Source organism: Choristoneura fumiferana, chromosome 21 (assembly GCF_025370935.1).
Source record: "Choristoneura fumiferana chromosome 21, NRCan_CFum_1, whole genome shotgun sequence".
In the NCBI taxonomy this organism is placed as follows: Eukaryota; Metazoa; Arthropoda; class Insecta; order Lepidoptera; family Tortricidae; genus Choristoneura; species Choristoneura fumiferana.
The window spans coordinates 10,681,096-10,697,374 of NC_133492.1; the positions used below are offsets into that span (position 1 = coordinate 10,681,096).

At 40.7% G+C, this 16,279-nt stretch overlaps 1 protein-coding gene across 1 annotated transcript; it reads right to left on the reverse strand.

Annotated features, from left to right (window-relative positions):
• Nucleotides 1-11,807: 11,807 nt before the first annotated feature.
• On the reverse strand, nucleotides 11,808-15,620 carry LOC141439990 (uncharacterized). Its single transcript, XM_074104448.1, has 2 exons — nucleotides 14,698-15,620; nucleotides 11,808-14,229 (listed from the first exon to the last, which is right to left on the reverse strand). Exons 1-2 carry the CDS (start codon nucleotides 15,618-15,620, stop codon nucleotides 11,808-11,810), a joined length of 3,345 nt encoding a protein of 1,114 aa, XP_073960549.1.
• Nucleotides 15,621-16,279: the final 659 nt, after the last annotated feature.

Here is a 16,279-nt window from a genome sequence, read left to right on the forward strand (position 1 = left end):
GCGTACAGTGTATTTTTTTAACAAACGCTAAAAGTTCAGCTTGAACTACCGGATCGTAATTAATTTTTATTTTTCTTCATAAGTCTTCGTATTGCGTACAATAATTGGACACCAGAGAAAAGCAAATCTGAATCTGTAACAGGTGTCACGTGCGACGTTTCGAACAAAAATAAATTAGTGATCATGTAGTCATACATTGCGTGCTTACGAGTGTAAACTGAGAAATATTTCATCAAATAAACGAGACACTTTTTATATGTGAGGTTTTCAATATATTCATATGAATCGCGAGCGAGTTAGTCTGCGGTAAAAAAAAAGTATACAGTCGAACAAACTGAATTATAAGGTGGAAACTTTCTGCTACTAATGCTATGTTGGCATCTTACACTTTTGTCAGGGAGATCATAGTGAAATTGATTATCTGGAGGCACGACCGTACCATCCTTTTCTCGAAGCAGTTTAGGCCATTTTCGACCCCCCTATTACTTCGTTGTAGATAAAATCTATTTATTTAAAACATAATTAGTAGATTATATTTTACCCAAAATATTCATATAGCCACCCGAGCCGGTATGGCGAAGGTAGATAGACACGTCGAGGGGAAAATGGGTTTAATGCTCGAGTTTTACACTCTGCTTTTCACTTCGATGGCGAGGAAATGAAATAGCAACAGTGAAAACAATTGTTCACTTACTATGTACCTTTTATTGTTCACGCATTACTATTATAATTATAAATTTTTAGTTTTATTGATCTATTTTGAATGATTTAATTGATTTTTAGTTTTATATTAAATAAAAAATATTTTAAAAAATATGTAGGAATTTCTATGTTTGTGGCTGTTTACACCTGATTGCCTTGGTCTTAGATGAACATTTTACTTACTAGATGGCGCACTGTTGCGTGAGGTTTTTAATTATGGCTTTCAAAGTCTGTTATTACGGGCGTGAAAACAAAGTTTAGATTAAAATCATATTTAATACACCTTAAAACCGTACCATAAAAATATCGAGCATGCCACAGTGTTGCATAGTCCCTGTTTTGATCGGAAAAAAAGGGAGGACAAAGGTTTCCGAAAGACAAAACTGTCTCAAAACACAGACATTCATTGCCCCGGAACGCATATTTGCCATAATTAATTTCAGATATTGCAAAATATTCACAATATTATTCTAATTATAAATAAACCCGCGTAGCTCACCCAAAAACTATGAGATTTGACATTTCGGAGACCTCACGCTACACTAGCGCCTCTAGTGGCGAATTCATTCGCGATAGCCCTCATTATAGTGACCATATCAATAAAAAAATCTATTTTACTTCCCATGCTCGTAAAGTTCGTGTTTATGCTGGATCTAGGCGACATAAAATGACTTTTTGCGCATAAAGTAAAATCTTCATCTAAGACCAAGGCTTCTACATATTTTTTTTATTTATATAAAACTAAAAATATAAAACGCTACTTAAATACAAAAGGGCCACTAATCTAAAAATATTTATTGTAATAGTTGCACGTTATTATTATTGCGATTATTATTATTTTTTTATTTGTGGCCCTTTAGTATTTAAGCAACGAATGTTTTTAAGTTAGCTGATTACGTAATAAATAACTTAAGACAGAAGGACCCTTAAGTAGGGACTGAATAAATTAACCGACTTGGTATTACATGGATCTCACAACTTTTTACTGTAGGAGAACTGAGATGCGAGACTTGATTTTTTTTACAAGTTATGTTTTTTATTGGTAAAAGGTTCCATACTGGTACAGTCGAGTTCATAAACTTGTGAGCAAAAATTTGATCAAAAATATCTGAACACGCTTCTACGCCGTTAACAATAAGATTCGTGTTCAGATATTTTTGATCAAATTTTTGCTCACAAGTTTATGAACTCGACTGTACGTCAACCAGTTTGTTCGACTGTACCTAATATACATAAACTCACGACCATTAGAAACGGAAGAGGCTTCATGATTTATAATAAACGAGCAGTTTTCATCGCTGTGAAGTGTAGTATTTATTTCATTAGGGTAATATCGATTGAGACGAAGGCGAGGATCCACTTAACATACAAAGGGCTCGACGCAAACTCCTTTAGCTCGGCACCTAAAGGGCTTATCAAACGCCTGGCTGACCATTACAACTTAATCAAATGGCCTAGATACTAAATATAGGGATTAAAGTTCAAAGGCCCACCGACCCACTACAAGTTTGGGTTAAAATACATTGTACGCTACAATCTCTATGAAGAGCATCTTTGGACATCTGTAAAATTATTAGCGCCAATTTAATGAGCAATTTAGTCCAGAGTCGTGTCAAGAGATAGTAAAAACATATTCCTTTGTGGCTTTAAGAGAATAACCTGAGTGCTGAGTAACTGATTGACTGATAGACGGCAACCAGCGTAAACCTCTCGAGCAATGGGGCTAGAGACTTAAAATTTGACTGAAATAACAGGTATCTTTATTTCTCCTGGCAGTCATGACGAAAGACGTGCGTCGTGACAAGAAACGTAGCTACACTACGCCTCTGTCTCCTTTCCGTGCGACTTCTCATGCCACCTGTCGAGTGTGGGGTAATTCCGGGGTAGATGGCCATAAGGGAGAGATGGTCAATCGAAATAATTCAACGAAACGTCGACTTTACGCCGCCAGTTACCGTTTAGTTCAGTTTCTATCATGGGTGGGAGCTACGGTATAGCCAACATTTTGGAGAAATAAATCGAAAATTGGATAAAATCGTATTGTTTTGTTTTGTCTAGTACAAATCTTTTTAAGAGTGCTCATGTTTTACGTTGTTATGATGCTAGTTTCTTAAAGTAATGATGGTTTTAGTATTTGTTGCAAAATATAAGAGTAGTAATTCGTTCTAACCCTAAAATAATGCATTTCGTGCTTTTACTTTTTTTATTCTACGTATGGCCATCTCTCCCGTGCAAAAAGGAGAGATGGCCAATTAAATTAAGTATATAATTATTGTATAGAAGTTTTCTGAAAAGTATCAGGTAGTTACTGACAATGTACCATTAATTATGTTACCAGTCAAAAATAAGAAACAGCTGGTAAACGAGAATGACATCATTCATCAAAATTATACTGGGTTTGGCGTTTTGCGATATGGCCATCTTACCCTGTGATGTGCGAACTGTGATTTTTATTAACTCGTATTTCGTAACGATTTTATTAGAAATTGTGACTTACTGGCTTGACATTTCAAAGTTAATTATTTAAAGTGTAATTAATTACATAGATTGCCATTTAAAAACTATGGCCATCTACCCCGGACGGACTTACCCTATATCACAATCATTCCTCCTATGGTAAAGTCATGATCACACTAGCCATCGAGTATTATAAAAGTCACAAAAACATCAAAAGTAACTATTGTTAAATTTTATTGAAAGTTATGGGCGTCATATCAATTACGCGACCGCCCTTTAAATCACCGGGCACGTACATGCGCACAATAACCGTTATTATTTTAAATTGCACATAAGTGTCGATAAAACAGGAGCCGGGTTGGTTAAATACGTACTTCATTGCACACTAGGTTGCATGTGCACTATTTTTTTTAATTTTAAATTCATTTGCTTGTTTCAAATCACACAAGTTAATTTTAACCACACTTGCTTTTAAGCAAATAGGTGAGCAGGAAGTATTTTGGCCTGCATATGCAGTGGCAATCCCCTGAATAAAAACCAAGGGCCTTTTTTGCGTATTACGTCCAAAGTGATTATGACTTTTTTATTTTTTTGTAGGAAGGTACGTCTATCAATTAGTTCCTTAATGTTACATCGGCCAAACTCAGATTTGAGCAAGGAGGTTATACATACGCTTTAACTGAACTAACAACTTTTGTCACGACTTTTAGCATCCATAACCCACGGTTAACAATTTATTTTTTACCTTACACTGAACAAACGGTCCTTAGTTAATAGCATTATCACTAATTTTTAGGAGAGTAAGACAACCGACAATATGAGTAAATTAAATGATATTGTAACAGCATATCATGAATGTTAATGACAGCCCAGCCCAAAGTAGATTGAATGAGGGCACAAGATCCCCGTACTCTCTTGGGTCTACACGGCTCGGCCACGGCTGCGCGCGACCAGAGCCACGGCGAACGTTATCCTTATTCCACTGGTTCCGAACTGGTCGCAAGAACTAAAATAACCCATGAGAGATTGTACAGAATACGCAAGCTCAGATTTAATAAATGCAAACTGAAATGAAACGTGGCAAATCGCCTGGTCATGACGGTTTAAGCATTGAACATATTTTGTATGGTAGACCATTATTGCAAAAATGTATTGCCAAACTGTTTAACCTTTGTTTAGCTTGTAGTTATCTGCCTGAGGATCTAATGAGGACCAGTGTTGTGCCAATTGTAAAGAATAGGACGGGTGATCATATTAGCCCTTCTAACTATAGGCCCATTTTTAGCCACTGTACAAGGTACTGGAACGTTTACTCAATCCGACTATAACGGAAACAGTTAGTTTGCATGACGCGCAATTTAGACAGCCACACAGCCAGACATGGCCATATTCTGTTTAAAAAACACCATTAAACATTACCTGAAAAGAAAAACTACAGTCTATGGCTGCTTTCTTGATCTAAGCCGTGCCTTTGATACAATAAAAACTACTTACTTACTTGCTTAGGTACTTGTTCCAATGCAAATGCTAGTATGAGAACTAGGTAAATTCGGTTCAATGGGGAGACACTTACTCTGATTCCTATAAAAAGAAATGTGGAGTTAGGCAGGATGGACTTACTTCGTCGGTCTTGTTTAATTTATATATCAACGACATGATAGAGGAGCTGAGCAGTGCTACAGTCGGCTGCCACATCGGCGGCGATTGTGCTAATATATTATTTGATAATATGGTGCTATGGTGATATGGTGCTTCTCAGCCCCTCTGTCAATTGTATGACGATTCTGCTTGACATATGTAGTCGGTATGCTGCTTGTCATGGTCTCAAATATAACGTTAAGAAGACACAAGTCTTTGGGTTTAAATTTGACAAAGGACCTGATGTAATTCAGCCTATGTTATTGGATGGGGTGGAGCTGGAGATAGCGTCATCCTTTAATTACCTAGGTCATATTCTCACACACAACCTAAAGGGCGATGAGGACCTTGAGAGGCAGCGCCGAATGCTGTCTGTTAAAAGTAATATGCTGGCACGAAGATTTACTAAGTGTTCAGACCAGGTTAAAATAACCCTGTTTAAGGCATACTGCCAGGCGCTCTATACATGTCAACTATGGGGCAATTACACAAAGAAATCTCTCAACATGCTAAGAGTTCAATACAATAACGCATTTCGCGCGATGCTGAGACTGGCTTGGCGGTGTAGCGCGTCTGGCATGTTTGCTGCGAACAGGGTAGACGGCTTTATTGCACTCCTGCGGAGACGAGGACGACATTGGTCTTTTGGCGAAAGATTGAACAGATCAAGTAATAGCATAGTCCAAAATATATTTGAGACGTGCTATCTTGGTGGTGCGACCTACTCAATAAATATTTAAGACAGCTGATAACTATACGTCCCAAATGATTAACTTCACAACACCATTGAAAGGTTTGTGCATTTCCTCACGATAATGGTAATTTTAAAATGTAATTCACATGAATTTCGAACTCAGAGGTGCGAGCCGGGGTTTGACGATGTGAGAGGCGATAGGTCAAACCACTAGGATTCACGGCTTCGGCTTCAGCTGATAATGATATAATGATTTTATTTTCCTAATTTGAATTCTTGACATGTATGAATGATTGATTTTGGATTAGTTTAGCTAAGTTTAATTTAATATGTATAATTTAATTCATTAATTGTATTTTGTCATAATGGGATCATTGCCTAAATAAACAAATTTATTATTATTATTAATATCACTATTGCCTACTTGAAATTACTCGTTTTTAATTAAACACTGTACCTAACTTTTGAAATTTTGCGATTTTACCTCCATGTCTTATTTGTTCATGTTTTTTTTAGTTGCGCCCGTGCAAAGACGCGGCGAATCGCTGGTATTTATCAATTTTGATAAAACACACACAAATACGCATTTTACCGTTGCAGGCAGCAGACACTTGACATGTTTATCTTCAAAGGTAAGACGCCAGCGAAAACGACGTATATTCAAATAAGTTTTCCTTTATACACTAAATACAGTATGTATCTACGAGTATATAGCGGTAGTGTTTTAATGCTTGAATACACACACTATATTATCTGCAGACTTATGCTTATTCAGGCTAGCCTGAAGGTGCAGTCGCAGACGACGTTTAGAACTTTAAGGAGAGGTACAATCATTCCATAACATAAGGGGTATTTAACATAGCTTAGTTAGTCCCTGGCAGCGTACTCATATGTGCCATCTTACTATGCGCACCTTTCACCGAGAGCGTGAACTTATAGAGGCTCGGTGGAAGTAAGTACTTCTATGCAACCCATCGTTGCACGTTAAACTGTATCTGTCTGTACAAAGTCTCTTCCGCTTGCAATGTATGGAGACCATTAGACGAAGCATCCGAAAAGAATTCCTACATGCCCCATCATCAAATTTCTACCTAGAGGAAGGTTATGTTTATCTATCATACGAAATCACCTAAAGAAGTAGAAATTTTAAAGAAATTTCGGAAAGGTTAATAGACGTCACAGGGGACCGAAGAGCTTGGCCGTTCAAAGAGGAAACGCTGCTAGCATCTTCAGGACCTTGCCAACGGGGTACTTTTTTTTAAGTTTTAGTTTTTATTTTATGTAAGTATTTAAGTTTAGGATAGGTAGTTTTATTAAAAAGTAGTTATACATTGCATCGAATTTTGTTTCAAACTACTCAACCCAAAAAAATATGAATGTTCTTGAGTCTGTTTAAGTTGTGGGTGTGCTCTCAAGCATGTCAACATGATAATACCGCAGTACCCTCGAAAGCAGTCTGAGTGGGTATTAGTCCACCTGATAACAGCTTGAGACTAGACGTCGTACCTTTATTCGAGTTCAGAAAGTTAAACCCCAATAAAACAGTCTAAGTACATTTCATCTAACATGCTGTTAAATTGTCCTTTATGTATTCAAGACCACTTTACTACTGCAAGTTAAAACTCCGTCAACAGTTTATATCGACAGGCGAAAGCTGTTTATTTTTATTTGAAAAGAATCACCCAGTGACTACTTGTATCTTACTAAGTTACTAATACTATAAATATGAAAATACTAGCTTTTGCCCGCGGCTTCGCCCGCGTGGAATTCGGTTATCGCGCGCTGTTCCCTCGGGAACTGTGCATTTTTTCGGGATAAAAAGTAGCCTATGTCACTCTCGGGTCCATAAACTATCTGTATGCCAAAAATCATGTCGATCCGTCGCTCTGTTTCAACGTGAAAGACGGACAAACACACAAACACACACACTTTCGCATTTATAATATTAGTATGGATAATAGTATGGATGAAAGTGTGTGTGCGTATGCGTGCGTGTATGTGTGTGGCTTGTGCGTGTGTGCAGTTATGCGTATGAGTGTGGGGTGTGTACTCGTATGTATCTGTGTATGAATTTATAACTCTTTCATCCTAAATTGGATCTTTGAAATAATATAAATAATGCAAACTTGAAAATATGTGCAGCGATGGCTTCATAAATGAAGACAGTGTAATTTTTGGGAATGGATAAAATCCTGTGAACGTACATATAAGGACAAACATATGACGGCGACTGCGATAAGTTAACGACAACTTCGTCGTCATCAGGATTTAGTGGTATGGGGTCCATGTAAAGGAGATTTTCAGGATGGTGCTTTGGATATAGATGGTCAAATCACAAACTAATTTATTATGAATTAAATTACATTTGAAATTAAAAAAAAAAAATCGACGAATTGCGTTCGGTAGGTTCGTGCTCGCATCTGAGATCTAATGAGCGGCGGCCCGCCCTGCCCCCCGCACCCTTCTTTCCTCTGTCGCCTGCGTCGCTTACATGCCCCACCCCAGTGCTGCTCAGCAGCACTCCTCAGCAATTGGTAAGCGAGCGACGCGTGCGGCCGACCGTAGAAGTTCACCAGTCTTGGTTTTATTTTTACAGCCTCACTCTACCGTCGCGGCCGGGTAGTACCTCTTTAATAAGGCCTCGCGGCCAGGTGCTTCGGGGTCCGTTTGGGTCCACAACTAAAACTAGATCCCCCACTTGCAAGGGTCTTGCTTCTTGATTCCACTTTCTGCGTGGTATAAGATCAGGAAGCACTTCTTTTGTCCATCTATTCCAAAACATATCTGCCAATCGTTGGGCGATTCTCCATTGTTCTTAAGTAGAACTCTGTATCATTGAATGCACCCATATGAGGTAAATTAGAGGATGAACCAACAAGGAAGTGGTTAGGGGTGAGTGTTTCAGTGCTTCCAGGCTCTACTGACACGTGTGTTAGCGGTCGACTGTTTACAATATTTTCCACTTCAGTTAATAAAGTGTTCAAGGTTTCCTCTTGTGGAGCGCGCTCTTTCAGCACGGTTTCAGGCAGATCTTTACGTGGCGAATAAGTCGCTCCCACGCCCCACCCCAATGGGGCTAGCTGCTGGAATGAATGTCCATTTGGTTCCATATTTCATGGTTCATTTTTTAAATACGCCTCATCCAATTCCTGGATTGATTTTTTCAGTTCGGTATCCGCTCCTTTCAGGTTGGTGCCGTTATCTGAGAACAGGTTCTGCGGCCAACCACGACGAGCAGCCATACGTCGAAGAGCCATTATGAAGGAGTCAGAGGTTAGCGTGCTGACTAGGGCATGGATACCGGTATTCGGTATTACCGAAAAACCGGGATACCGGTAATTTTTTCCCCTTTTTTAATACCGGTATTAAATATCTACAAAACCGGTTTTTCGGTATTTTGACTTGTGCTTAAAATAGTAATAGTCGACTTTAATTTCAAACAAGAAAGCACTTTTAATAACTTGTCTTCAGACTTATGGCTTTTGAAGTTACTTACCTCTTAATCTACTTTCAAATTTCAAATTTACCGCGCATAAGTTTGCTTTGCTTATTTGTAGTGTAAGCTTTCTCGAAGTTGGACCTACCTAACTGGACCGTTTGTCCCAGGTATACATAGTCGTCAACAACTTCGAGCGCAGAGCCCCCGACTATTGCGGGAGTTGAAACAACATGGACATTAGTTAGACATGACTTTCGTCTTGCCCATGTTCATTTTTAGGCCAACTCAGTCGGAAACTGCTGAGGTCGGCGAGCATAGCACTGAAGTCTTCCATGGTCTCAGCCATGACTACAATATCGTCGGCGAATCGAAGGCGAGTGAAGTACCCGCCATTAATGTTGATGCCTCGTCCTTTCCAGTCCAGAACCTTAAAAGCATCCTCCAATGCAACGGTGAACAGTTTCGGAGCGATCACATCTCCTTGTCTGACTCCCCGCTGCAGAGGAATAGGCTTCGTGCTCAGGTCATGTAATCGGACGGACATAGTGGCGTTTTTGTACAGACACTAGACACTTCAACACTCCGATATACCGGTAGTCAACTGCACCGCTGGAGAGCCTGCATCACAGCCCAAGTCTCGATCGAATCGAAGGCTTTCTCGTAGTCTACAAATGCAAGGCAAAGGGGGAAGTTATACCCTTCGGTCTTCTGTATAACCTGCCGCAACGTCAATGTGGTCTACGGTACTATAGGTTTTCGGAAGCCGGCTTGTTCGGGAGGCTGGAAATCGTCAAACCTGCTTGCGAGACGATTTGTGATGACCCTGAAAAACAGCTTGTAAACATGGCTCAGAAGTGAGATGGGTCTATAATTCTTCGGCAAGGTGTTATCACCTTTTTTGAAGATGAGCACCACCACTGTCTTCTGTTCCAAGCTTTCGGTGTTCCCCCTTGGTGGAGGACGGAACTAAACGGCGTCTTAAGGTCCTTGAGGACTGGTTTACCACCCGCCTTCAAGAGTTCGGCTGTAATTTCATCGTCACCCGGGCCTTTGTCATTCTTAAGCTATTTGAGGGCCATACTAATCTCGTACAGGCTGACGTCTGGGATGTCTTCGTGATAGTGTCGGTTAATCTAGCCCTCGGGTCTTTAGCTAGATTTTCGACGGGTGTTCGGGTTGTCGTGTCGCTATACATAAAACCTCTCGTTTTCCCCCAACAGCTCAGGTTTGGATGAAATGATTCTGCCGCCGTCGGTCTTCAACTTCATTAACCGGCTTTGACTTACAGACAGATCCCTGGTAAACACCTTAGATCCTCTGATACGCTCAATAGCCTCTTCAATGCTATTTATTAGTATTAAATCGGCGTACATCGCGCTTCAGAGATTTTGAGATCTGCCTATTGAACTGCTGATAGCGACAATTAAGCGTCACCAGAAGACTGTAGCAGCATCTCACGCCTCACCTCCATGAGCCTAAGGCCAGAGCGCGAGAGCTTATTGTTCTAGTACGGCGGGTTTTGAAGGAGTTAGATCCGATCGTATGGACAGCTTCCACAAACCCGTCGTTGTAATGGTCCACGTCGCTACCTAGGCATTCGAAATGGCTTTGAAGTTTGAGCTGAAAGCTCTCGGGGTTTTGGAGCTGAGCTGGTTCCGGGCGGAGCGAAGATTTCATCAGTAGAGACCTTTCAAGCTTGAACTGGTATTAATGAGCCTCGTACAAGCGAAAGAAATTATGCGAAAATTTGGTTGGGAACTAAGAATCGGTGAAACAATTTTCATCGAAGATTAGAGAATCCAATTCCATATTATATAAGTATTATTAGTTAACAATTAACAAGTTAAGTTTTTTTTTTAATACTTGCTCATTAAAAGGGAAGTTTATTGCCATTGCCATCAAGCCAATACCGCATAGCCCTAGTGCTGACTACTTCTATGTGAATTGCCCTTACTGTCATGCACGTAAAAAGTACTCCGTACCTTTTTTCCCTTCGCCTCTTGATCGTGACTTCCATTGGACCAAATAAGTCCACTCCACAAAATGTAAAAGGACGCTGGTGATGCGCGACCCGCGCCGCAGGTAAGTCACCATTCTAGGGATTTCTTGAGAGCATTTTCTTATTCTACATAACATGCATTTTGAAGAAACATTTTTCACTGTTGGTCTAATTCTGGTTATCCAATACTTCTGTTTCAGGTTATTCACGATAGTCTCCTGGTTTCCATGCGCGGCGAGTACATGGTAATGCTTCACCAACAGTCGTGAAATATAATCGCGCCCATCTAATATAATAGGTCTTTTTGTTTCAGGTGCAACGTCAGCCGCGACATCGATCCGGCCGCCGGCGCGTAAGACTTCGTGTTCGTCGAGGTAAGGTGTTAACGTAAGTATTTTACTACTTTTAGGTATGCTTTTTCCATTTTTTAATAACAAGATTTCATCATAAAATGACTGTGCTTGAGAATTTTTTAGAAGTAAGTTCTCCGCCTTCTCCATGATAGAAGCATCTTCATCGGTAAGTCGTTTACATTTGTTTACAAACTTCAATACTATATATGTAGCTCGCAATAAACGTAGCCAAGATGAAAATCGAGTTGGTTCCGGAATGGGTAAGTCTTCCTTTTTTGTGTGTATTACAGATACACATTCCAATTGTTCCTTATTTATTTCAGCGTTGATTTTGTCTTGCGGCCACTCGTTCTCGTCGTTTCGCAAAAATGAAGGCCCGTAAATCCATTCGTTTGGCAACGCATGCGTATATGCTTCTCGGGTAGCAACGTCGGCAACGTTCAGGTGAGTAGGTATATATCTCCATCACTTATCTGTGTAAGTTCGTCAATTTCTCCCAAACGATTCGCGACGTAGGTTTTATAGTTACGAGAATCGTATTTTTATCCAATGAAGAACTGTAGTTGAGTCACTCCAAAAAATTCGTTTTTCCGGTTTTATTCTATGTTCTTTTATTATTGTTTCAGCCAATCTAGCTGATAAAACAGCTGCTTGCAATTCCATCCGCGGCACTGATATAGGTTTGACCGTCGCAACGCGGCATTTACTTGCGATGAATGCGAGGCGAACATTGTTATTGTTATTAATCCATCTCCAGTACGCGACGCTGCATATTGCTTTTAACGATGCGTCGCAAAATATATGCAACTGTAGGTTAGTATAGCAGTCAACAATAGGTTTCGACGGTGCAAGAGTAGGTGCGCCGCCGCACGGCTCGTTGCTAACTGAGTCACTAGCTGTCTCGCTCGCACTCGCAGCGGCTTGGTAATGTCTAGGTAGTCTTACTTCATTCATTGATTTTAATTGATTAATCCATTTTATCCATTTGTTATAAATTACTTCCGGTACGGGCTCGTCCCAGTTTATTTGTAATTGCCAAGCTTCTTGCAAAATTATTTTTCCGTTTATGGTGAAAGGCGACAAAAATCCATACACGTCAAAAATCGACATCACAACACGTAAAATGTCTCTTTTCGTTGGCCTTTGTTTTCCATTGGTTACATATTCTGGTATTTTCTTCAACGAAACATCGAACCCGAGAGTGTCTTCGGCGGGCTGCCATAATAATCCTAGTGTGCGCTCGCCCTTGTATTGCTGGTCGACTTTGAACCTTACTTCATTAGCAACGAGAGTCTCTTTTAATGTGTCGTTGATTAGTTTCTCTCTATTGCAGTTCCAGTTGCAAATTTCAAAGTTGCCTTGTTTGTGAATATATGTGACGTCACGCATCAGCTGTTTCGCTTCTTGCTCGCTAGGTAGACTGTCGATGTAGTCATCCATGTAATGTTGCGTATATATAGCTTTAGCAGCGGCCGGCATAGATGATTCGAACCGCTGTGCATTTTTATTTTTTATAAACTGCGCAATGAAAGGTGAGCAGTTCGCGCCGAATATTAGCGATGTCATTATGTAGGTATGTACAGGTTCGTTAGGTTCACTTCGATATAAAAACCGGAAGGCGTGCTGATCTTCACATTTAATTTTAACTCGTAGGTACATGTCTCTTATGTCTCCAGTGATAGCTATTTTATTTTCACGGAACCGTAGCATTATTCCCATTAGTGACATTAAAAGATCTGGCCCTCTGAGCAGGTAATCGTTTAGCGATAAGCCCTCTGTTTTTGCTGCTGCGTCATAGACCAGTCTCAATTTTTTCTTGTTAGGGTTGTCAACGCCGAAGTGGGGTAAGTACCAGGTTTTAGGTGTGATACTTAGGTCTTCCAGCGGCTTGGCGTAATCATTGTCAAATAAATGTTGTATGCGTTCTATATACCTTTGTGCATATTTGTCATCTTTCTTCATTTTTTGTTCAACACCCTTGAGTCTAGTCAACGCCGTAGGGTAAGAGTTAACCGTAACAAACTGTTCATCTTTCCATGGTAAGCCGACGTACCACTGGCCATCGATTAGTTCAGAGGTTTGTTCCAGGTGTTCCTGGGCCCGTACGTCCTCCGAGTTCTGCCGGATTTTAGCAGCTACACCCATTGAATCGATAGAGAAGAATCGGCGAAGGTCATCGTGAATCTCGTGTAGAATTTGGTTATTTTGTGACGCATTTTCAGTAGAATTTGTTATAAACATTGTTGAGTGATGTGCACCCCTGGATGACGAGGCCTGCGCAGGTACCATTCCGTGGACGCACCAGCCGAGCGGAGTGCGTGTGGCGCAGGGCTCGCGCGGGCTCCCCATCATGATTTCCAATGGTACAATTAAATGATAATTGTCTTGCCCTATAAGTATTTCGGGCTTTAAAAGTCTGTTATTTAAATCACTTTTTATTTTTTGCAGATGTGGGTAGGTATCACAATTCACTAAACTTAAGTTCTGTTTTGGTAAGTTCAGATTATTTACGCTACGTGCACTGATCGTAAACATTGTTCCGGCGTTGTTAGATATCGAGAGGTCAATCAGCTGAGTATCACAAACGAGTTCATTACTGTCCCAGGCTCCACGCACACGTAAACACTCGCGGCGCCCGCGCACTCCGACCTGAGCGGCGAGTGCTGTACTTATTAGTGACACTGATGAACCGTCGTCTAGAAGCGCGGTCGTGCGAATTATTCCGTTAGGTCCATAGATGTTTATGGGCACGACTTTTAATAACACTTGGCACTTATTAATGTTTATGTGCGTCACTGTTTCAGTCTGATTGTCTTGTTCTAACACTTGTTCTGTACCACTGCCACTGTCTTCTTGACGCGAATTTTGAGAAGGCACGTAGTGTAGAAGCCGGTGATGAGGTTGACCGCATCCTTCCGCGTCGCAAGCCGCGGCGGGGCATGTCTGTCTGTCATGTTGTGACACAAACATTTGTAACATAAACTGAAGCGTTTCACATGTTGCCACCGATCTTTACGTAGTGACTTTTTAAATTTCTTGCATTCGGTTAGTTTATGTTTCGATAAACGACAATAGCGACATTTTTCAAAATTCTGTTCAGTTTGCAACAAAAAAGTTTGCGATTGATATGCGCCATTATCAAAGTTCCTTCGCTTAAAGTCTGAACGTGGTGTGTAATAATGTAGCACTGCATGTTGACACTTTTACAGCTTCTTCGTGGAGAAATTCGGCAAGAATATCCAGTTTAGATTTAGTTCCTTGCATTATTAACCGGTAACTGTAATCTGTCCATTTAGGTAATAATACTGTAGGTAATTTTGACAGTATTATTGACACTATATTAATTCCGTGTAAGTATTCTGTGCGGTTAAGTGCACGAACAGCTGCCACATAATTTTTAATTTTTATGGCAAACGTCACAATTTCTTTGTGATATTCCTGTGGCAGAGGGTGTAGTTTTTTAATTTCAAGCTGAATTTTTGTAAGAATAACGTCTGGGTTCCCAAATTGCAGCTCCAAGGTCGACATTACTGTTCCAGATGATGTGCCGCTCATAAGTAGTGCTGCAACACAATCTTTTGCGGGACCTCGTAGGCATTTTCTCAGCCGCCACATATTTTCAATTTCACTGAAACTACACACTCTAGTTGATTCTTCGAAAGCCTGTTTGAATTGCAGCCAATCCATGGGGTCACCGGTGAACATGGGCAGTTCTTTCGGCGTACTGATGCGGCTAAGCAATTTTGTTTGTTGATTTTCAGTAGATGAGGTGGACACTAATTCCTTCAGTGCTGCCACTAGCTGTTGAACTGGCCCATCAGTGCCGGTTGCTACTGCCGCCGACGGACACCGCGAACCCCTGGTGGTTCCATGGTCGTGGGTATGCGGTGCTTCCTGTTCCTGCTGACTGCGCTCCAGCCACCTCTCTACTTCACTTCTAGTGGATGCTCGATCCGATTCCGCGTGTGAACTGTATTCTTCATCAATTTTTACGAGATCTAATTGTAACCTTTTTTCAATCAAGTCCATTTCGATGCGCGCTTTTGCTTCCGCAGCTTCCAGTTCCAGCTTCTTCTTGCGTGCCACAGCAGATGATGATGACTTCTTCGATCCAGAATCGTTAGTTTTGCGAGAACAATTAGGTTTTGGTTCTGCGTTTTTTCTTTGTTCAGATTTAATACTACCCACTTCTAAAATAACTGTTTTATCTGGATTCTTCTTTTCTTCATTACCAATTTGCGGCGTTTGTTGTTGCTGGTTTATAATAACTTCCTGATTTTGTTCCATCTCGTTTTTCCTTTCTTGTTCCCGTTTGGTAGAACTCCGTGTGCTGACCATTTTGGCTGGTGTTCTGATCATAGACGTTCCGGTTCGAAGACCAAAATGTAAAGGAGGTTTTCGAATGTGCAGCAAAAAGTGGTCAAATCAGAGAACTGAATTTATTATGAAAAGAAAAGTTACAGGAGAAATTAAAAAATAATAATCAAATTTGCGTGCGGTAGGTTCGGCTCGCATCTGAGATCTAATGAGCGGCGGCCCGCCCTGCCCCCCGCACCCTTCTTTCCTCTGTCGCCTGCGTCGCTTACAGGGTCCATGGCGTAGGTACTCGAGAAATACTCAGGATGGTAACTTTGGATATAGATGGTTTATTACAACACAAACGTAAGTATTACAATTAGATTATAATTTGAATTTAAATTATAACGGTCGGTCGACGAACTGACAGATTCGTTAGGTAGGTGCTGTCAGCGCAACAGTCTAGGCAAGAATGCTCACTGCCCGCCCGAGTCCCCACTCAACGACTCTGTCCACGTGATCTGTCACCGGCAGTGACGTCACGGCCGTTCGCCTCCGCTATAAACTTCTACCACAATAATCAAATGAGAGACTATAATCGTTTTAATTATCGCTAATCACGACACATAGATGCCATACCTACCTATTGGCTCGCGCGAACGAAGACGCGGGTAAAGGCTAGTTATTAATAATTTACTAAT

Coding starts and splice junctions, on each gene's coding strand:
- LOC141439990 (XM_074104448.1), bottom strand. CDS start 15,620: ATGGTCAGCACACGGAGTTCTACCAAACGGGAACAAGAAAGGAAAAAC. Junction 14,230..14,697: donor TATCACAAAGAAATTGTGAC/GTTTGCCATAAA, acceptor ACAACATGACAG/ACAGACATGCCCCGCCGCGG.